Raw genomic sequence first — 24359 nt, 5'->3', positions numbered from 1 at the left:
TCATATTTGCGAAAAAGACCTTAACGGTGATAAAGTCTTAGACCACTGTCATTTGACTGGAAAGTATCGAGGAGCTGCTCATAACAAATGCAACTTGGATTATAAACTTCCAAAATTCATACCTATCATTTTACATAATTTGTCTGGCAATGACAGCCATTTGTTCATCAAGAAATTAGGTGGAAAGCTCAATTGCATACCCAACAATGAAGAAAAATATATCAGCTTCTCTAAACAAATCAAAGTGAGAGAATTTATTAATAAGAAGGGTAAACTTCATGAAATATGGAAAGAGCTAAGGTTTATTGACAGCTATAGATTCATGGGTTTCAAGTTAGAAGATCTAGCTAAAAATCTAAACAACGATCAATGCAAAAACGTTGCTCAATATTACTCTGGAGAAAAGTTTGATTTATTAAGAAAAAAAGGCGTTTACCCTTACGAATGGGTGGACTCGATTGAAAAGTTCTCCGAAACGCAATTACCTCCTATTGAAGCATTCTATTCCAAACTGAATGATGAGGAAATAAGCTGTGAAGACTACGCGCATGCACAAAACGTTTGGAATGTATTTGAATATGAAACATTTAAAGATTACCAAAAACTGTACAACATGTCTGACGTCTTGATACTTGCCGATGTCTTTGAAAATTTCAGAGACGTTTGTCGTAACTATTACAAGCTTGACCCTGCTTGGTATTACACCTCTCCTGGTTTGGCTTGGGATGCCATGTTGAAACTAACTGGAATTCAGTTAGAGCTTCTGTCTGATATTGATATGCTTCTCATGGTTCAAAGAGGGATACGCGGTGGAATTTGCATGATCAGCAAACGACATGGAACTGCTAACAACAAATACATGAGTGATTATGATCCTTCACAACCATCGAAATTCATTCAGTACTTAGACGCTAATAATTTATATGGATGGGCTATGTGCAAACCTCTTCCTGTTAGAGGATTCAGATGGATGGCTGAGGATGAACTCTCCAATTGGAAATCCATGCCTTGTATTCTCGAAGTTGATTTAACCTATCCCGAAAGCCTACACGATTTACACAACGACTATCCTTTAGCTCCTGAAAGACTAACCATTGGAAAAGTGGAAAAGCTCGTTCCTAATTTAAACAACAAGGAAAAATATACTATTCACAATGAAAGCCTAAAACTATATGAACGACTTGGATTGATCGTTACCAAAATTCATCGTGGTATCACCTTTGAAGAAGAACCTTTTATGAAACAATACATCGATCTCAACACCGCATTAAGAGCAAAAGCTAAAAACGAGTTTGAAAAAGAATTCTTCAAGCTTATGAACAACTCTGTCTTTGGAAAAACCATGGAGAATATTCTAAAACATGTTGATATTAAACTTGTCACCACAAGAAAAGAAGTTCTAAAATTGTCAAGAAAACCTAATTATGATAGAAGTACCATTTTTGATGAAAACCTTGCTGCGGTTCACATGAAAAGAACAAAACTCTTTTACAACAAGCCTGTTTACTTAGGATTGTGTGTTCTAGACATAAGCAAAATTCTCATGTTTGAACATCATTACGACTATATCAAACCTAAATACGGAGATCGCGCGAAATTACTCATGACCGATACTGACTCACTCTTTTACGAAATCGAAACGGATGATTTTTATCAAGACATTGCCAACGATATTGAAGCTAAATTTGACACGAGCGAATTCGCGAAAGATCATCCTGCCGTTCAAAACTTTGGATTTGATATTGGGTTTAAAAATAAAAAGGTTATAGGCAAGTTCAAGGATGAAGCTGCTGGTAAACAAATTAAAGAGTTTGTTGGACTTCGTCCTAAGCTATACTCCTATAAGCTCTTTAATGAAAAAGAAGAGAAAAGATGCAAAGGGGTTAAAAAGAAAGTTGTTGATAAACACATCACTCATCAAGATTATAAAGACTGCTTAATGAATAAGATGGAAAAGCTTGCAACCATGAACGTTATACGATCACATGAACATAACATTTACACCGAAGAAATCAACAAAGTCGCTCTCAGCGCTAACGACGACAAAAGACACATCTTACAAGACGGAATTCATACCCTAGCCATTGGACACTACAAACTAAAACCGTGCTTTACATTTATGGATTATGATAAACTCTTTGGTCTAGAATAAATTACGAAAAAGATACAGTTTTATACTTCTTTGCAGGTTCCGGCATGATATTAACAATGAGATGGAAATCTAATAACATTTTTACATTTTAAAAACACAACACCATCTTGAATTCCTTAAGTATGGAAAAGTATCAATGAGCCAGAATCCGCATATTGTAGTAGTATTAGCATCCATCATGTTTTTAGTCACACTGTCTTGATAAATTTTATTTCTTCTCGACATCATCTCTCTCACAATTTCATCCCGTTTATTCGGGTCTTGTATTTTATAAAAGGTCATTTTTTTAAAAAAATGTTTAAGGTCCTTTTTAAAATAGGTTGTTAAACGCTTGAATCGCGTCTTCTCTACCTTTTTGGATCAAAGACTCTTTAGTCAATTCATCTATTCCGCTTTTAGCTTTCGATCATATCTCCTCCGTCATGGCTTTAAACTTTTGAAGCTCCTCCAAAACCAATAGAAACTCAGAATCGCTCATTTTTCCATCCACCAACACTTTCGAAATGTGGTCCCTGATCTTGTTCAATTTAGACTCTGCCAAAACTTTTATCTTTTCATGCTTCTCCGCTTTTAACGTTGGCTTTTTATTCACTTGGCCTCCAACAATAAATAAAAACCCATTCCAATAGCCACACTTTCACTCGCAATCGCTGGCAACAATCGTGCTCAAAAGACTAATTCCAACCGTTCCTAAAGCAATGCACAAGGCTTGCATCGTATTTTCTACATTGGATATAATTGTGAAAGCGCGATGATACTTTTTGCTCAGATGAATTCTTTTTTTCCTTTCGTTGTCCATCTCTTTTTGAATCTCGTTTATTTTCTGAAGTCGGTAAGCGTAACCTTTTTCTTCCATTGGAGCCGTGGGAAGATTCGGATACAAAGATTTATATTCCATTTTTGTTAAGACAAAAAAAAAATTTTTTTAAATTTATTTTTTAAAGAAAATTTACCAAGCACAAACTTTCGCCTTTTTTAACAATGACGTCCTTGTCGCTTTTGTTGTAAACATCCATAAAGATCTGATCTACCGGCTCTGAAATCATCATACTGTGATTAAAATAGTTCAGCTTTAAATTAAGACTATGTCTCAAATTCACAAACGCTATCCCTCTTTCAATCCCAAACATAAAAACAATCTTCTGTTTAGACAGTCGAGTCAAATGAATATCTTTTTGAGCAAATATCTCATATCTGTCACCTACTTTTAACGGAGGATGTTTTAAATACTTGTCAAAAATAATAACGCATTTTTCCACTCCTTCTTTCGATCGTAATGAACCCTTCTCACACACTGCATCTTTTTGTTTGAAAAAAATTTTTTTTTTTGCATTTTTTCTGGCAAGATCTTTTTTTTTCATGTCAAGAAACCATCTATATAACAGTCTTTCTCTAGTTCCAAGTCGTTGCAAAATTTTACCTTCTTTTGTCAGGAAGACGTGAATGACATTTCGCTGAATTTCCGGATCAAACTCTTCAATGCAAAAAGTTTCGCGGATGGGAGACGGCATTTTTATTTGTAATGAAATTTATTTATAACATTTTGCTAAACATTTTTCATGCTTCAGCTGAACCATAAGAATCAGGCGTAATAATACGCTTGTCCGAGAAGAAAGTAATAACTTCCGGATTGACCTGTTTGCGCATCGCCAGAGTTAAGCGTGACAACGAGCCTTCTACCAGCTGCGACGCTTGGCATGGAGTCTGATTCTGCAAAATTTCTGTAAAACGAAATGGTGGTGGTGGAGCCAATGGAGGCGGTGGATTGGTACAGCAGTCCAGTCGATTTGTTGTTAAACGAGGTTAAGTTTAATCCGTTCCACGAAGACAAGTAAAAATCTTACAGTCCAGACGAGGAGAAGATGCATTTGCTGTCTCCGTCATATCCAGGAAAATAAGTAAAATTATTTGTGTTGTATGACGTCCATGGACTGAGGACAGTGCCGTTGCCAGGAGGCAAATTTCCGTCGTACATTCTGACTCTGGATTCCCACCAGTTTTCAGAGGAGCCGATGATGTGCACCCTGATGTATTTAAGAAAAACGCCATTTCCTTTTCCTGTGGTGTTCGGCAAAACATATTCGTTTCCGTAAGTGGTGTTTAAGTATCTGAACGTCCTCGCGTACAATTTAACGGAGGAAAGAAGAGGAGGGATGGTTGTGAATGTGGAAATAAAGGGTTGAATCCAGTACGTTACTGGATTTACTGTTTTGTTGAGCAATTGGATGAATATGTTTGTCCTGAACGGCATGTCAAGCGTAAAATATCCTACCAACGAAGTGGTGCTGAAAACGTTGCATCCTTGCAAAGAATTGGAGTAAAACGATCCGACGAGAAGGGAAAAGAGCAAGTCACAAGCAAGGGCAGTGCTGTCCACACTAATTCCTTCAGTGGTTGTTGAATAATTCCTAACGTTAATTTCTCCGTCTATAAATATTCGAATAAAAACATTTCCAGGAACATTTAATCCTCCTGTAACGGTTCCATTAAGAGCCAGCCATAACCTTCTCAAAACTCCAGGATCGTCCGAGTAAGTGAAAACGGTAACTGCATCAGGCAATCCTCCTGCTGTAGTTTGTTGTTTTATCCCCAAGGATGAAAAGCTTGAATTGGGAACAAGTCCTAAAAAGTTGGATTTTTGTGACAAAACGTCTGCGTAACTTTTTGTCGCAGCGTCTTGCGCGTTTGATCAAGCACATTGATCAATTTATGGGAATTTAAATCCAAGTCCGCGGTGCCCACTGTAGTTCCTCCTGAATGCGTGTCCACATAATTTTTTGTGGCTGAATCTGAGGCTGAAGTGGGCTCAGCCAAATTGGTCAATTTGTGTGATGGCATGTTAATGTCTAAGTAATTGATGCTCGAATATGCCACTCGAGTGTCCACGTACCCTTTTGTCGCAGCGTCTTTTAAACTGGTCGGATCAGTAACGTTGAGCAATTTATGAGAATTTAAATCCAAGTCTCCAGTGATCTTGCTTGACCCGTCCGTTTTGATGCGCATGCACGAGCTGACGTCCACGTAATTTTTTGTAGCGGCGTCATGAAGATTTTTCGGTTCATTCAAATTGATCGCTTTGTGAAAATTTAAATCCAAGTCTGCCGTTCCCACTGAAGTTCCGCTTGACGAATGCGTGTCCACGTAATTTTTCGTGGCGGCGTCGTGCGAGTTGGTTGGTTCTGCCAAATAAATGATTTTTTGAGAGTTAAAATCAATGTCCGCAGTGAAGGTGCTATTTCCATCTGTTCTGACATAGAGCTCGCTTGATGTAGCTAAATAATGGTTGTATAAATACTTCCCCAATTCTGTCCTACCAAATTTGTCAATCATTTTATTTACTGCAGATTTTTTTTCTTGCAGCTTCCTTCACCACAAAGTATTGACGACGCTTTGAAAGTCGTTCCCTTCATCCAATTTTTTTAAAACGTAAAGACACAAGTGACCGCAATAAGACGTGTCTCCAAACTGCACCCTTTCGCTGTTATAAAGGACAGAACCTTTTGAATATTCTACTAGTTCGACAAAAGGAGGCTGGGCGTAAGAATCGAAACTGTATTTTTTTTTCAACGTTTTTGTACCAACACACCCAATGAAAACCGTTAGTGCTTGAGTCTCCCGTATTCACAAGGGAATACGGGAGAAAAGAATTTTATAACAAGCGCTTTCACATGCTTGTTATAAAATTCTTTTCCTTTATCCACCCACAATTTGGAACACCTTCTTTCTTCAAAGATTTTACTCAACGCTTCAGCCACATCAAGACCTGTTTTGCTTTTTAATGGAACAATCCATCCATACTTTGAAAACACGTCAATCACCATAAGCAAATATTTTACGCCGTTGTTGAATTTTGAAAACAATTGCATGTCTACCAAATCTGCAGCCCGTATTTCATCGACGTCATTCACAATCACCCTTCTTCTTTTAAAATGATGAATCACTGGTTTGTGAAGCTCCTCTGCAAGCTGATTTGTCCATTTCAGAAGACTCTCGGGAATTTTTTTTTTTATTGCCAACACCTAATCCGAATTTGGCTTTGGCTTTTATGACCGGCGTAATCAATTTTCTTTCGTTGATTTCTTTTGACGTTGGGTTAGGAATAGAATTCATCTCTTCAAGCATCATTTGATCTCCCAAATACCTATTTTGCCTGTCACTAAAATATTTATAAGCCAAATCGTGATGGTACGCTGCATTGTCCACTCTGTCCACCGGCTTGCTCCACTCCTGACACATGTCCGTGGAAGTCAATCTCTTATCCAAATTCGTACCAGGACCTGCAAAGTTCATCCCGGGAATATGCATTTCTCCTGGAAACTTAGCCCATGGAAGCTTAACTTTGCTCGACAGTTTATTCACCAATTCCACCAAATCACCTTCTTTCGTTGTCGATGGAACAAACTTGCATTTTGTCGTTCCGCAAGAGTCGCAAGTCCCTTTTAACATATTTCGATTATTTTTTGTCATCTCGTTTCTCATGTGAATGGTTTCTGTTTCTCTTTTACACTTGACGCAATACATTTTAAATATAGAAAGAAACTTTTTTATATATAAAAATGGAAGTTATTGACTTATCGTGGAACATCGACAAAACCAAAAGAAACAACAACAAGCTTTTCCCGAGAAGCATTCGAAGTATCATCATTGGAAAGTCTGGATGCGGAAAAACAACGTTGCTTCTCAATTTATTGCTTAGACCGGGATGGCTCGATTACAACCGATTGCAAGTGTTTGGAAAATCCCTTTTTCAACCTGAATACAAAATACTCAAAAGGTCCTTTGAAAAAAAATTACCAAAAGAAATCATCCTCGAACTTTTCAACATTCAAAATAAAATTGAAGAATTAAACTCCAGTCCTGAATGTGTTATTGAAGAAATTTCTAAAAATTGGGAAGGAAAAACAGATATAGAATGTCAATTCTTTTAAACTGAAGAAGACGTTCCTGAACCTGAATCCTTAGACTCTACCAAAAACAATTTAATGATCTTTGACGACTTGCAACTAACCAAACAAAACAAATGCGAAAAATATTCCATCCGAGGAAGACACTCTAACGTTGACTGCTTTTATCTCGCTCAAAACTATTTCATGCTCCCTAGACAAACCATCAGAGAAAATGCTAATTTTATTTGTCTCTTTCCTCAAGACTCTAAAAACGTCGATCACATTTACAGAGACCATGCTGCTGTAGACATGAGTAAGGAAGAATTTAAAATGTTCTGCAAGAACTGCTGGTCTCAACCTCATGGGTTTGCTGTCGTTGATTTGTCTTATAAAAAGAACCAGGGAAAATACCGAAGCGGGTTTAGCGATTTTTGTTTTCCAAAAGTATAAAAAAACATGTCCGGATTTTATCTCATCGTTAAATCGAAACTTCAACGGTAAATAGCAGTGTCATTAGAACCTACTTTGACGCACCTATCAATCTTGGTATTAACAAAAAAATACGAAATGGCCTTAGTCGGGCTTGAGGCTTATCGCAGCTACCCCAACATCACCACAAAAAGTAACGTTTTCAGATATAGCCCTAATTCAGGATCAACCAGTTACACCATTTACATCAAAGAAGGAGTTTACGAAATCAATGAAATCAACGATTACTTGCAAAAAGAAATGAAAAAAGAAGTTGGAACTTTATACAGAGCAGATGGAGTCATTCTTGGAACAAGTGATACTACTTCAAGGTCCACTCTTACTTTTGGAAAAGTAAGAGTGGACCTGGAACGAACACTCAATATTGGGTCGACTTTAACGTTAATAACAGCATAGCCTCACTTCGATTTGATAAAAAAGAATACACTTACGTTGAAAAAAAAGAAGATCCTGTTGACCCTGATAAAGTCACTAGCGTTATTGACAACTAAGAATCTGAAAGCATTGTAAGAATTGAAGAACTTGCAGTCATTAGAGTCACCAACGATATTATTGGCTCTACCTATTTAGATGAAAAAACGACAAACGATATTTACTCTTTTTACCCTGACGCTCCTCTTGGATACAAAATCAGTGAAAAACCTTTTCATCTCATCTACTTGCCCATTGTCGTAAACAAAATATCAAGAATGGAAACGCAACTTATTGATCAACATGGAGATTTAATCGACTTTAGAGGAGAAGATATCATTATTCGATTTCATGTCAGAGAACGAATATCTTCTGTATTGCAAGATCTATATACAAGCAGCGCTGTCGATCGATAAATTTTAATGTGAAATTTTTTTTCTTTACTTTTAAAAAATGAGCAGTAATCAAAATATCAAAATTAACATCTCACAGGGTCAAGCTGATAAAATTAAAAAAGCCGTTCAAGATAAAACTGACGCTAGCATTAAACTCACTCATCAAGACTTAAATGGAGATCATGTTCTCGCTGTCACAACGTCTCAACTCAACAAAATTAAAAAAGCATACAGCAATGAAAAAGGAGTCACACTTAAACTCAGCAAAAGACAAATTGCAACAACTCTAAAGTAGAAGGAGGATTTATCGGTGCATTACTACCCTTATTAGGAATGATTGGAAGCACCATCGCCACAAGAGTAGTTCCAGCTCTTGCCACTGGTCTGCTTGCAGGTGTTGGCTCTTCTGCCGGTTCAGCTATGGTTGACAAAATCGCAGGACGAGGAATTGTATACATGAGCAAAAATGGAAAAGGAGTAAAACTAGCTGCAGCAGGTTCTGGTTTATATTTAAGACCTTGGACTAAAAAAAAAACCCATTTATGGAAATGGAATCTTTATTAAAAAAGGAAAAGGATATGAACCTATTGGCTCTGGTTTGCTGCTTGGACCTAATTCACCCTTCTCAAGCATTCCATTCTTAGGAGCAACTTTATAAACTTCTTTTAAAATGTTTTTAATGTTTTTAAAGAAAATACACTTTTACTACTCCAATTTTACCAGTAGACAAAAACATAAGCGGATTATTCTTCTCCACAAAAACATCCAACACGCTCGAAAATAAAACAATCTTTGAAATTCGATACAGCTGCTCTAAACGATACACGCTGTGAACCTTCATCTCATCTGACAAATCCTCTACTCCAAATTTAAAACTCTCTGAAAAAATATCTTGAGTATCCATTGAAAAAATCAACAACTCTTTTTCCCTTGTAACGCTAAATTCAGAAGTAGACTTAATCATCCTACACATGTCGCTAAATCTCGAAACTGAAATTCTTCTTTTAGACTCTACTTTTAGACTCTACCTCTCATATGAAAAACAATCAAGAAAAAACACATTTTGAACAGTCTCCGTTAACACCTTAATGCTATACTCAAAATTTTCAGAAGATTTTACATCAATTGTCAAACTTCCTGGACTAAAAATCGATAAAGTCACCATGCTCTCACTTTTCATCGTTTTAAAAGCCTTGCTAATGTAACTCTCAATGCCGATATACAATGGCTCCTCAAAATTAAACACGTACTCTTCAAACTGATCAGCTAAAAGATCAACTTCAAACATTAGATTAATTGTCGTCTTTGCTTTTAAATGAATCCCTTTTTTGCTTATATTCAAACTCACCATCTTCATATTATAAAACAAAAGATCGAATAAAGCTTTCAACTTGCTTGCATACTTTGTCCTTGCAAGAAACATTTTTTTTATCTTAAAAATTATTTTATTTAAATCAATTTTTCTAATTATTGAAAAATTTAGTCGTTGCCTTAAAATAAGACGGAAATGTTTCTTTGTCCTAGAATCGGCAACTCATAATAAATTAAATAAATCAAATTATTATTATTAATTATTATTTATTAATTATTATTTGTATTTTTTAAAAATTTAACGCGCTTAAGTATGTAAAAGGGTTTTGTCTCAGAATCGGCATTTTCCTACTACTCATGTTATAATTATTTATATTATTTATATTATTTATATTATTTATATTATTTATATTATTTATATTATTTATATTATTTATATTATTTATATTATTTATATTATTTATATTATTTATATTATTTATATTATTTATATTATTTATATTATTTATATTATTTATATTATTTATATTATTTATATTATTTATATTATTTATATTATTTATATTATTTATATTATTTATATTATTTATATTATTTATATTATTTATATTATTTATATTATTTATATTATTTATATTATATAACAAACTCAAGACTAGTTACTATAACTATTTTTAATAACTCAAAGAAATTTTTTCAATTTAATTCAGTTTGATTTACTTTGGTTGATGGACATGGAACAAGCATTTACTAAAACTAATTTGTATAGTAAATGATGACTTTTAAGACTATTACTGATAAATATATATTAAGTACTCTGTGTTCTTTAGTTGATAAAAATATTCATTTTACAAAATTGTCAGTCATTTTTTCAAAAAGCACAACTCATGTTTTGATAATTGCAGCTGATGTAAAAAAATGGTAAATGACAAACAAAAAAAATGCTTGGATTATTAGATTTTAATTATGATGAAACTTTTGGTAAAAAAACACAAAAATCTAGTCTGTACTGAGTTAAAGCTCTCTGATCATTCAAATAGCAGTTGCATTCTTTGTGAACTTGATAGCAGTAGTAGTAATGTTTCATGTACTCTTTCAGTGCTGATGAATCATTTGTATCTGATGTACCAGCCTTAATCCACATTGACAATGGTGCTGATACTAAATTTGATGATTCTAACTATAGCCTTTGCCAAAAACATACTGCTTGCTCCATTTGTAACAAATGGACTAGAGCTTTGGTCAATGAGCTTTTTAATATACTTCGTAAAGCCCTCTTCACAAAGTATAACAAACTTGAACTTCCTAAAAATGCCAGAACACTTTTGCAAACTCCAAAATCATAAAAAAATGCGGAGGTACATATATCTATTTGGATATTAAAAAAGGTTTAGAAACAATATTTTTCCATCACAATTTCACTGAAAAATGCATTACATTGTGTTTTAGCATTGATTTTTGCCTTTGTATAAGTCAAGCAGTACACAGTTGTGGCCAACTTTAGCTCCTTTTGGTGACTAATATATTGATTGTTGGAACTGGGATTGTTGGAATATTGTGGAAACAAAAAACCTGATTCAATTTATGACTATTTAGAGGACTTTGCTGCAGAGTTAATTGAGTTGATGGAACATAATGCTTTAATCAAAGGTAATCAATATGATGTAAAGGTTAAGTGTTTCTTGTGTGATGCCCCTGTTATTTGTAGATCACATGAAGGTCGTGTTGTTTTTAACGATGAGATTGATTTTCCTTTAAGGGAAGACATCAACTTATTTTCCTTTGGACTACATGCATCTTGTATGTTTAGGTGTTATCTGTAGGTTATTGAAAAAAAGGTCCTGGTGGTAAAATAGCTGCTCATCAATTTGAATAAATTTCAAGTTGTCTCCTATCATTAAATGGACACATTCCAAGTGTAAATGTATGTTAGCCATAGAAGCTTAATGACTTAGATCGATGGAAAACAACTGAATTTCATCAGTTTCTTTTGTATATCAAGTCCAGTAAAAATGACTTGGTGCGGAGCAGTTTGGGTGGAAGAAAATTTGGAAGAGGAAGGTGTTATTCTGTCAGTCTGGGTAGATGAAGATTATATAATTATATTGGTCGTCAGGAGTAAATGTCCTCAGAACATACAAAGAACTGACTCCACCTGATCCATTGTGGATAGCCTGTGTTTGTATATTTATATTAAAAAGTTTTTTGATAGGCGTATAAGAGTATAAGGTCGTGTTTAACAGTAGTTTAACGTCATTTTAACATCACTTTAAATCTATTCGACTCAATGCTCTGGAATGTTTGTCCATAATCAATACCTCAAGTTGTTAATTATAAAGAATTTTTATTGTGAAAATATCATGTTGTTGTTATTGTAAAAATATCATCAAAATTTCAATTGGCTTTTCCTTAACCTAGGTTGCGTAAAGCGACTTACCTGTGACCGGTTCAAAATTAGTAACCTTATCCCATATTCCACGGCTTAAATTTTGAATTTGCCGATATCAAGTCATAACTGTTTCCTTTAACGCTTAAAATCTTTAAATGATGGTTTAATATAATTACAATCTTGTGTGATTATATTCAATTTGGTTTATCAAATAGACAATAAGATGGCCTTAATGGTTAGTTTTTTCGAAACTGAGAACCCTTCCGAAGATACCAAGTATTGTATTTTGTTGTGGCCTTTTTTAAATTTGTCGCGAGATCCGATGAGTACACTCAAAAAAATCTTTCCTTCGCAAGTAAGGAAAGAAATTTCCTTACGGGTTTTGCGGTAAATCTTTCCTTCTTTTAAGGAAATTAATTTTTTAAACTATGTGAAAGGAAGGAAATTAAGCTATTACTTTAAGCGAACTAAATTATCCCTTTAATATATTTCCTTAAATCAAGGGAATTCAATCACGGCTCAGCTGTAAAATAAGGAAATCCTTAAGAAATTTTACCTCGTGGTAATAAAGAAACTTCACAGTTCTATTGCAACAAGGGAGATTTAGCGTCCTCTTATCATTGTTATAAATAAATTCATCATAAATTTGTTTTCAGTTTAAAAATGCAGGAAAATAAGAAAACTTAAAGAAGAAAAATTGTCTTATTAACCTGTATTTTTTTATTTTAGTACCTTTAAAATACTTTTTTTTAAATTATTGAACTTCTTATGTTGGAAATTATTGGTAGCTTTGGCTTGATATAATCAAACTATTACTCCAATACTGGTGTATAGCAGCGTATAAAAAAAAGTTTATTGTATTTTCAGTTTTAAATGATATGTATTAAATTCTGTTACTATTCAACTTTTAAAAACTATATTTAACTTGCAACAAACTAAAATGTAATTTTTTATATCGAAATAGTTCATTGAAAACTGTTCTTAATTTTACTTTTTTTAAATATATGTTCTTTTATGTAGTTTAATTGTTGGAGTATCAGCTGTACGTATCCACCAGATAATTGTATGTAAAGGAGTTAGTAGATAAGTTTATACTGAACTTAGATTTTCAGGTTTGTTATGCTTTTACTTTTTGCTGTATAATGATTAAAATTGGTTTTAACTTTTATTTAATATATTTTTTTTATGCAGCTTGATTGTTGGAGTATCAGCTGTACCTATCTACAAGATAGTTGTATCTAATTGAGTTAGTAGATAAGTTTAAACTGAACTTAGGTTTTTAGGTTTGTTATCCTTTTACTTTTTGTTGTGCAATGATTAAAATTGCACTTAAATTTTTACTTTCTACTTTTTTAATATTACCATAAATTAAATATTTTTTTGTATTGAAATAGGTAATATTTTAATGCAAAAGGTAAAAAGTATTGAAAAATTGAAAATTGTTTTTTATTTAGCTGAGTATTCTTTTATTGGTATTGATTAGTGATCAACCGGAATTCGGTTTGGATCCGGTTGCCGGCCAAAATTACAACCGGTAATAATTAAGATTTCGGTTGCGGCCGGATTTCCGGTTCAAAATGCTATCGAAAATATATATTATAAAGCTTTATTTAGCATAATACCGTTATTATCATTTTGATAAAAATGATTAAAAAACTTTTTAAATTAGTAGTTAAGCTTGAGAATTAATGTAAATAAAATTTGGCTTTGTTTGAAAACTAATTAATTTTCTTGTTTAAATTAATTTTAAATTAATATTCATATCTTGTAATGTTTTTATTGCTATTATTTGAGCTGAACTTACACCATTCTGATTTTAACCAGCTCATTTTCTTAAACATATTGTCATGATCCAAATGGATAATTTTGAACCTCCTAAAGATAAATTGGCTCCTGCAGCTCAAAGTCTGACGACAATGAAAAAAGTTCCATCTTTTTCGCACATTGTAAAAATTATTGCGCAATTTCGAACCGGGGAAAATGATATATGGGCATTTAACAATTCAAAAATCATTTAAGTGTTAAAGGATTTTTTTGGATTGTCCAATTGCTTCTTTATGCCTTGGGTTTAGAAACTTAAAAGAAAAGTAAAATTTTAGTTGTTTGTCCTACATTAATTTTTGCTTAAATTAGAACTAACTTTTTGAAAATATATTAGTTATTTTCGGTTCCGGTTTCTGTTCCTGTTCCGGTTTGGATTTATTTTCGGTTCCGGTTTCGGTTAGGAGTATTTAGAATCTATTACCGGTTTGGTTCCGGTTCCGGAAAAATCTCTGTTCCGGTCGATCACTAGTATTGATGGAGAGTTCTGGGTGTTTAATTCTTCATATGTTCAACCAAGATCGATCAAAAAAAAAAGTAGTGTACAAGTACGATCAAGGCATAGCTGGACTCTTATCGTCAGGTTAATATTTTTGTCTAATAGTTGCATAATTCAGAAAATATCAGAACTATCAAAATATTTTAAAACCCTATTTTAGTATGAGTTTACATTGTTTTGTCTGCGGAAAATCATTTGGTGCAGTAAACTTAATGGTATGGCATTTAAAACGGGTACATGCTGTCTATGCACATAATGATATTCCATGTGGCCAAAGTGACTGTCCTAAAAGATGTTCCAGTTTTTGCAATTTAAGAGTGCATATTTGCAAGTATCACCAGGATTTGATATATGTAAAAAATATAGAATCTACATGTGAATTTTCTAGTCAATATTTATTTAATGATATAAATGATGTCTCAAAATTTCCTGATGCAATGGTTTTACATTTTTATATTAATGGGTTTGAAACAACAAATCCACTTGGTTCGCATACACAGATACATAAAATGGAGGCTCTTTATATGACAGTGACAAATTTACCTTCCAGATTTCTTTCTAAAGAATCTTCAATTTTTTTGGTGGGCATGTGGTATGCTCTAGATGCTAAAGATAAAACACAGTCGTAATATATATATCTTGCCCCATTAATAAACATGTTGAAGCAATTAGAATCTGACGAGGATGTAAATGTCTCCATCTGCAATGAAACAATAAAAGAGCGAGCATGTCTAGCACTTTTTTCTGCTGATAATTTGGGTTACCATTCATTGTTTGGATTTTTTGAGAGTTTTAATACACGGAAATTCTGCAGATTATGTGAAGTGATTAAGGAGGAAAGTCAAATTAAGTTCCTTGAAACTAATTATGTTAAACGAACTAAACAGTCTTATGATCATTCAGTTAATTCAGTTGGTCAACCCAATTGTGAGGAGTCTGAAACTGGAATTAAAAATGGGTGCATTTTTAATGAGGTAAAGTTCTTTCATGTTATGGAAAATTTTGCTGTTGATACAATGCATGATTTATTGGAAGGGATAGTTTCTATTGAATTAAGTGATGTGTTAGGTAGTTTAAGTGCCGATGGGTATATCTCTCTTAGCGAATTTAATTTGTTGTTGACTGAATTTAATTTTGAATCTTCTGACAGAAATAGTCAACCCACAACTTTTGTATCATTTCAACCATTAAAATTGACTGCTTCAGAATGCTGGTGCTTAATCTGAAATATACCATTCATTATAGAACACAAATTTCCACGAGATGAACCATATTGGAATTTACTTTTGTTGCTTATGGATATTTTAGACATAGTCTTTGCTCCAAAAGTTAATGTTGGGTTAGCAAGCTATTTATCACACCTAATAGCAGAGCATCATCAAAGTTATCTCCAGTTATTTCCACATAAATGTTTAACACCTAAACATCACTTTCTTGTGCATTATCCTACGGCTCTACTAAAGTGTGGACCTCCATGCAGATACTGGTGCATTCGGTTTGAATCTCGACATAATTTTTTTAAACAAGTTTCATGAAGTACCCACTGTTTTAAAAACATTGCATTTTCATTAAGTAAGCGGGGTCAACTTGCTTTAGCAAATGCTTTCATTTCTCACTCAGTATTCAGCAATTGCATCATCAATGGAAAAACATATTAATTGTTTGTTAATCAAGTTGAGCCTAGTGATATTAATCATTTTTTGCAGACTAATTTTTTATTATCTCAAACTAAAACAGTGCATTTTTTGAAATGGTTTGAAATTGGGCATTATAAAATTTTAAAGGAAAGTGTTATGGTATGTAATTTTAATGACGGTATACCTGAATTTGGTTTTGTTGAAAGTGTAATTTACCTTAATAACACAATTTTCATGATAATGCGGATGCTTACAGTTTACTACTTTGATAGCCATTTTCATGGCTATTTACTTAATTACAATCCACAATCAGCACTTTTCTGTAAGCAAGTCCATGAATTGAAAAATCACATTTTCATGATAATGCGGATTAAGGCGGGTCATACTTTTTTTTTTTTGGCTATAGCATAAAAAGTTGTTCTATTGGTCCAAAATCTAGGGACCATAAGATTTTTTAAATTTTAACCTCAGTAAGTACTTGCAACTTGTAGTTGAAAATGAGGAAATAATGTGAAAACGTATATCAATTTTATAAAGGCATATTCTTATTAGTGTTCACTACGTTTAGTTTATATTACATTCGCTGGTAAATGAAATGAGATTAGATAAGTCTAAGTAACCGTAAATTAATCATACATTACCTTAACTCAACCAAAAGTAATCCTAGCATATCGTAAATTTACCCTCATCAAACCCTGTATTACGGTAATATATGTGTTTAACATGTTCTGTTTTATATTTTAGATTGTTTAAAAAAAGTTTATTTTTAAAAAAAGTTTATTTCAATCAGTTGTTTATAATCAATCTTTTCTAATTGTTATCTGATTATGTTTGGACAAGTTGGTTTCCATTGTATTGAGTATTAATAAATGGCGTCCGTCAGCACAAGACTTTGGACTAAACACTCAGTCCTGGGCCAGCCTGCAGTTATAAAAAAAAATAAACTTCCTACATCTAGTGATGTTTACAGACTGTATGACTACTACTTAAAGTACAATAAATATGATTGTATGCAGAAGAGAGTGACAGCTGTAGCACATGAAGTTGTAAGTATCTACAACACTGCGAGTATCCCAGTAATTGACACAAAGAGTGTAGTCAATCGTATAAAGAAATTGATTGATAAAGTTAAGGGTCTTGCTAAATATCCCAGCTCTAAGAAGACATCCATCAACTACCAAAACTGTTTGAAATCATTACAAACTGTATTTGATATATGTACTTGTAAATGTGTTGACAGCGGTATACAAGAGAATTCGCAATGTATTTTTCCACTGTCGCATAAAATACCTCCAACAGAATGGTCTTTCTGGTTGGACCAAAAAACTGAAAGGAAAATGTATATAGGTGCTATAGATATAAAAGCTACAGGTAAGTTGCAGAAGAAAGAAATGAGAGCAGTCAAACGTTTAAAATTTGAGCGCAATCAGAAAATAAAATATGAGACAAAAATAAATTATATCTACAACAACATGAGTGATGATGCTGATGATGATGGTGGTGAGGACGTAGAACTTCAACTAAACATGGGTGATGAAGTTCTTGATTGTGAAATTTCCAGTGGTGAATCTGATGATGGTGTTGCAGCACCCAGAAACATGAAACAATATCTGGAGTTGTGCAAAGCTTTGGACAGATGCATTAGTGACAGAGAAGCTTGTCTTGTAGTGAATGCAGTGCTAAAAGATATGAAGCTATTGTCGGCAGAAACTGCAATAGATCCTGCAAAACTTAGCCGTCAGAGAGGTCTTTGGCGGCAGAAACAAGTTTCTAAGCATGCTGCCGAGATGCAAGAACTAATTTGTATTGGATTTGATGGGAAAAAAGACTTAACTTTTGTTGAGAAGTCTGGTATACGTAGAAGCATAAAGGAAGAACATTATGTTATTGTATCATTTCCAAACAATAACTACATTGATCATGTAATGCCAGAAACAGGTAAAGCAGCTGACGTTGCAAATGAGATATTATCGATAATTGCAAATACAAATTCAGCAAGTACGCTACAAGCAGTTGTTTGTGACGGTACAGTAACCAATACAGGCAAACGAAATGGTGTGATTCGAAAATTAGAGAAAGGTGTTGCAAGACCACTGCAATGGCTTGTTTGCCTGTTGCATACTAATGAACTACCATTTCGGAAATACATTTCTGCTATTGATGGAGGATGTACAAGAGGTCCTAGTAGTTCCAGTGGTGTAATTATGAGTGCGCTAGACTTTGATCCCAATTTCAAAGTTTAAAGCTATGTTAGGAAAAGTGGTTGAGATTAATGATGAGGTTAAGAACAGTCTAAGTACAGATCAAAAATATCTTCTTAGAGCATGCTTAGCAGTGCAGCAAGGTTATAGAAATAGTGATGAAATTAGGTCTTTACAGAACGCAATGCCAGGAAATTTAAACCATGCTAGGTGGCTGACAAAAGCCAACAGAATTTTGAGATTGTATATGTCAAAAGAAGTCTGTTCCCCATCACTATACAAAATTGTACGCTTTATAGTAAATGTTTACGCTCCTTCATGGTTCAATATCAAGAGTCATCCTTCTTGCGCTGATGGTGCAAAGAACTTTTTTTACTTGCTGAAGCAGTGTCATGAGCTTGGAGCAGAAGATTGGAAAATATTAGAGCCTGTGTTGCAGAACAACAACTACTTTGCCCACTCCGAAAACATTCTTCTTTCTGGTGTTTGTGACAATGATGATTCTGTGTGACATTTCTGTTGTGAAAAAATAATTAAATTGAGAAGTACTTTGTGTAGTTCTTCTGTGCGTGTTTTTGATAAGTCAAGTATCAAGCTAAACGCCAATGCTTTGACTTACGTTGATATGATTGACTGGACTACAGCTAACCTTACACCACCACCGTTGCTAGCAGCTATTGAGAATGAAAAACTTCAACACTGTCAGTTTGATTTCATTTTTGGTATACCCTGTCACTCTCAGGCAGTTGAGCGTGCTATCCAAGATATCTCTGCAGCAAGCTCAACCGTTTTTGGGCATGAATCGCGACATGGAATGATTTTACAGTGTACTGCATCAAGAACAGAACTACCTAGTGTTAGCTGTAAATCAGACTTTTGTAAATTACGTTTGATTATATTGTTTCATTGAACTAATAATACCTAGAACTTCACCATTTAAGTGAATTTAATGTTTCGACGTCGATAACACCCCCTTATCGTTGACAGGGCCGAAATTAAGGAGGTGCATCTTTTTTTTTACTTTTTTTATAGTAAGCAAAAAATGCTTAAACACCCCCAAAAAAATACTTTTTTGCGCTAGCCATGGATATGGCCTTTGAGTCATATTAAGTGCTTGATTAATATCTTATATTTTTAGCTATAAGCCTTTAAAGGGTAAATCTTTGCGGTAAAGTTGCAAGTACAAGACACCTGTTGTTTTAAATGTTTTTGGCCTTTTTACAACAACACGCACCTAGAGCAACTTTTTAGACCATAGCCAGGTTAGCAACTCTAAAAAAAAAATGTATGACCCGCCCTGATGCGGATGCTTACAGTTTACTACTTAGATAGCCATTTTCATGACTATTTAGTTAATTACAATCCACAATCAACACTTTTCTGTAAGCGAGTCCATGAATTAAAAGATCACATTCCCTTAAACATTTATCAAGTTTTTTATGAAGAGAAAGAGTTATTTTTTATTGCTCCCAGATATGTTATTTTTTAGCCTTTTTTCCAACATTTTGTTATTTTAAGTAGTTTTTGTATTATATGTTTAAAATGTACCATTTGTTGCTTAAAGTTAAGCAATTATGTTTTTTACATTTTAAAGTGTAATATATATGACCATAACATAAGCATACTTAATTGCATTCTTGTTTTTTGGTTTTGTAATACTATTTTGTATCATGTATGTCTTCAGTAGATGATTTTGATGACTTGGTTTGACTATTCTTGGTTTGTTCGAAAATGTTAATAAATTGTATATGCTCTAAATTTTAATTGTAGTTATTTTTTTAATTATTATTAAATATTTCATATATATATATATATATATATATATATATATATATATATATATATATATATATATATATATACGTATGTATATATGTATGTATGTATGTATGTATGTATGTATGTATGTATGTATGTATGTATGTATGTATGTATGTATGTATGTATTTCTAGAAATACAGTTCTCAATGTTCTTAAACAGAGAAGTAATAAATTAGTAAAAACACTTATCTATCTTTTTCCTTCTACAGGCTGTTTCACCTTCAATAGGTTCATCATGAAGCTGATAACCCTAATAAAAAATCCTTCAATAAACATTAATATAACAAATTATTTGACTAATATGTATCATATAATGCATTATTTGACTAATATACTAATGCTAATTTATGTAGGAGTTATATTTATCTATTTTGTTTGATTCTAAATAGATTAAATCAATAAATAACCATTAAAAACAATTGAAATCCAAAAATTTAATTTTAATCATGATTTTTATTTGACTGATTTGATGATTTAAATCAATTTAAATCAACTGATTCAAATCAATCTTTTTAAATCAAAACAACCCTGGTTTTATATTTATTTATAGTTAATAATTTTAATCGTTTCATAGTTAATATAGTTAATGTTTAATAGTCTTATAGTTTTCTTGTTATATTTAGTATAGTTTTTTATTAATAAAAAATTTCAAACTTTCAAATCAGTATTTACAATAATATTTTACAATCATTTTGTTTAATATATTTAACTATTTAAAAATTATTTTGTTTTTAGTGCACACAAAATTTGAGATAGATACAGATATCCCACTAAGGTTTGTTTTGCAATCTAATAGTTGCAAAATTGATCCAGAAGATTTCCCATTTGTGGTATGCTCTGATACTTCGATTATTGTATTACAAGCAAATGAAAATTGGAATCAGGTGAAGTATTGTATTTAATGTCTAAATGAGGAATTACCCACTTTATTTGAATTTTTCCACTTTTTAAAATGAAGTGGGTAATTTCAAATAAAGTTATGAAATGGAGTGGGTATTGCCAAGAAACACATATTGAAATATTTTTGCCAAATTTTTACAGACTGTGATATATTAATATTTATTGCATTAAACAATTATTAAACAATTCCATATTTAGAACATGAGAGAAATTCAAATCCCTGTTATGGCAGCATCTGCTGCTGGAACTGATACCAGTAGTAATATTACTGATGCCATTAACAGTAACATAGAGTTAACTCGAACACCTTCTAAAGCTGTATCTGGTGTTTTTACGACTCAAGCATCACTTGAGTCTTTTTTGCTCCAACATAGCAAGTCTAAGCTGCATATGTTGCGCCTAAAAACTGTTGGGTACGGCATTGCTGAAAGAGTCTCCATCACCTATGTCACAGCTGCTAAAGTTATTGATCTGTATGGTTTTTACCCTCCAAAAGATAAGCTAAATATGGTAAGTGTATTCCTTTCAGGAATCACTGGTCTAAAACCGGAAGATTTTTTTGAGCCTAAATCTCACAAAGGTTTTTTGGCAAAATGCATTGAAAATGCTCGTAGAAAGCTTAATTGCAGTGAAAAACGCTGGACGTAGTCTCCAAAAAATGAACAAGGGGAACAAAATAGAAAAAGAATTTTTAATAAAATTACTACATTAGAAATTCAAAAAAAGGGTGGTGTATTCACAGAAGATGATTTTTCATTTGTTGGTTGCTATAGAGGATTAGAAGTATGTGAATTTTGCGAAGGTATAATGTTTGTAGACGATCTTTTCATAGGTATAATGTTATAAGGTATATAGATATAATGTATAATGTTAAAAGGTTATGTTATAATGTGTTATGTTTGTAGACACTTTTTTCATAGTGAATATGATTCAAATGATTAATTGTCATAAATCCAACCTATAAAATATTCTTTATATTTTTTTGTGTTTCTTTTCTTTTCATGGAGTAAAGCTTTTTCATTTTTTATTTTGATGAATGAACAGGTGCTGATGTTAAAACTGAAATTTTTAAACTGGCAACATTGTCTGCAACAGTATTTTCTGAAGACTTGCTAATTGCCGCAAAGAAAACTTTTTGTTACAGACGGAAAAAAATAGAACAAAAGCATCCGTCATATCTTAAATGTGCTCAGCAGATGCCATGTTATTTGTTACTGCCACAACTGGTAAGTATAAACCACTATTTCTAATTTAAAGTTAACTTTTAATTTAGTTATAACTTTATTCTATTTACCAAAAGACACTTGAAATGGTTAGAGTAATGTTTATTTATTTTTTTATTTTTTTCATTAATTATCTTTTTCATATGGTTTTATGTAGAGGATTGATGGGTTTTAAGGATAAATAGTTATTTTTTTTAAGTTTTTAGTAAAGCATCTTATAGCTTCTAATTACAAACTAAAAATATTAAGATTTTTACTGTTATAGTATTTTTTAAATGCTTAACTTAAAAAATATATATTACTAATTGTTGTTTGTCCTGGACATATCTCATAGTGCCTATTGAAAATAAGATAATATGTGTCTCTGGTTTGATGGCTAGTGGTCAGACAACTTTTTTCTTTTTGTTAGGCAACTTAGTAACAAATTAGTTTGTGGAAATCTCACATTTGGTAAAAATGTGATATATGCTATTTTACTTTACTCATTTACTTGAGTAAATTAAAATAGCATATATCACATTTTCAATTATCAATGATTTATGGGTTTAAGTGCTGCAAGATTTTAGACGCATGCATCCAGACGCAGCTGGTTGTTTTATTACACGCATGTTGACATTGGTTCCATCAATTCTTGCTCATTGTTCGAACTCAACACTGGAATATCTACAAGAATGTACTAAAGATGCAGCTATTGGAGGGTCAAGTTAGTTTTTTTTTAAATATTTAATTTCAATAATAGCTTTTTTTATTACAATGAAAAAAAGTTTATTTAATGATATTTAGACTTGTGAACTCACAATTGCCAAATTTTCCAGCTGATTAAGTTTTTGCTCTAACTAATGTTTTTGTTTTTCATAGATGCTCAGGTAACGTCTGCAATTAAAGCATTGATCTTTTTGTTACCGATGACTGGGAAAAAACGGTTAACAGCAAAAGAATCATTTGATTTGCTGATTACATATGTGGAGGTGGACTATTTTTAATTAAATGCATAGTATATTATGAATAATAATATGAATAATATTTCAGTTATTTGTATTTCTTGAAGTTTTATTTGGAAACAAAGTTATTGCTGCCTAAAGATCTTTTATTTCTATCAGTATTTTCAAACATTTATTATAAGTAGCAAGTAGTAATAATAAGTTTATTTGCTAAAATACTTATTAAAAAAAAATTATATATATATGTATTTAGAAAAAATATATGCTTATAATAAATTATCTAAAGTTAATTTTGAGTTCCTAATTTAGCCAGGCAGCTCCATTAATCTAACAGAAAAACTGGCTCATCCAAAGTTGTATATCGAGCAATCCGCTGATGATAATAATCAGCTAAATGGAAGTATTGTTTGTGATGGCAAAGTCTGTGTGGCAGGATTTAGCATGGTTGAGTGCGTTGACTATTTGTTTAAAATGTTTTGGGTGTTTTCTTTAGAATATCCAAATGGATTGGAAATGTTTTTTAAATTCCTACAGTACAAAGTTTATCTATTAAGTTTTGGAAAAGAAAAAAACCCCAGTTCAGTTAATAGTGTCGATCGACTTTTTCAATTGAACTAACAACTTTTTTGTTTTTGTCCTGTGTATATGTATTTATTATTGTTAAAAATGTAACTTTGCCACTCTTAAGTTGTGATCCAGATATTTGCAAATTTTTACGGTGTACTATTTGTAGAATATAGTTTTTAATATGTATATGTATTTTTTTGTTGTTGATATCGGTTATGCGTTTTTCAAAAATAGATTTAAACTTACAATAATAATTAATGACAGAAAGGAAGTTTTAATCTGCTGTAAGCAGCTATAATAAAATTTACTTTCAGTAAGGAAGTTTTACTAACTAATCTTCTCTCAGTCTTGATATTACGTAAATTTATCAAATTTCGCCTTGAATACATTGAATGAATGTTTGTAATATTAAGAAAATTATTACTTATGGGTTTCCTTATTTTAAGGGAATTCGTTTTGAGGAAAAGAATTTCCTTAAAAATCTATTTCCTTATTTTAAGGGAAGTTTTCCTAGTGTCAAATATAAGGGAATATTTCCTTAATTTTTCCCTCAAAAGTAAGGAAAGATTTTTGAGGAAAAAAATTTCCTTAAAAACCAAATTCCTTATTTTAAGGGAATCTTTCCTAGTGTCAAATATAAGGGATTATTTCCTTAATTTTTTCCTTAAAAATAAGGAAAGATTTTTTTGAGTGTATCTTACAAAGAGTTTGTGGAA

General features: G+C 32.3%; 2 protein-coding genes and 2 pseudogenes across 5 annotated transcripts in view; 3 read left to right on the top strand and 1 right to left on the bottom strand.

Moving 5' to 3' along the window:
* Positions 1-24359, bottom strand: part of LOC149884966 (uncharacterized) — a 748071-nt gene that overhangs the window by 66845 nt on the left and 656867 nt on the right. The gene's annotated exons all lie outside the window — the stretch shown is intronic.
* LOC149885025 (uncharacterized) lies at positions 14332-21854 on the top strand (annotated as a pseudogene). Its single transcript, XR_016454649.1, has 4 exons — positions 14332-14437; positions 20748-20896; positions 21111-21714; positions 21790-21854. The product of XR_016454649.1 is annotated as an uncharacterized LOC149885025 (transcript).
* Positions 14515-15856, top strand: LOC149885026 (uncharacterized; annotated as a pseudogene).
* On the top strand, positions 21180-23829 carry LOC149885024 (uncharacterized). 3 transcript variants are annotated; one of them, XM_090096736.1, is made up of 5 exons: positions 21180-21714; positions 21957-22138; positions 22545-22838; positions 22994-23103; positions 23386-23829. In XM_090096736.1, the coding sequence occupies exons 3-5, from the start codon at positions 22706-22708 to the stop codon at positions 23692-23694; spliced, it is 552 nt and encodes a 183-aa protein (XP_089952862.1). In that variant the 5' UTR covers positions 21180-21714; positions 21957-22138; positions 22545-22705; the 3' UTR covers positions 23695-23829. The 3 variants fall into 3 exon arrangements, with proteins under 3 accessions (XP_089952862.1, XP_089952861.1, XP_089952863.1); XM_090096735.1 differs by having other exon boundaries at positions 21575-21714; positions 22695-22838; XM_090096737.1 differs by having other exon boundaries at positions 21575-21714; positions 22695-22838; positions 23390-23553.

This window comes from Hydra viridissima, unplaced genomic scaffold (assembly GCF_058129835.1).
Source record: "Hydra viridissima isolate aposymbiotic clone 2 unplaced genomic scaffold, HvirCarnegie_v1 scaffold_8, whole genome shotgun sequence".
Lineage (NCBI taxonomy): Eukaryota > Metazoa > Cnidaria > Hydrozoa > Anthoathecata > Hydridae > Hydra > Hydra viridissima.
This window is presented reverse-complemented; position numbering and strand designations above follow the sequence as displayed.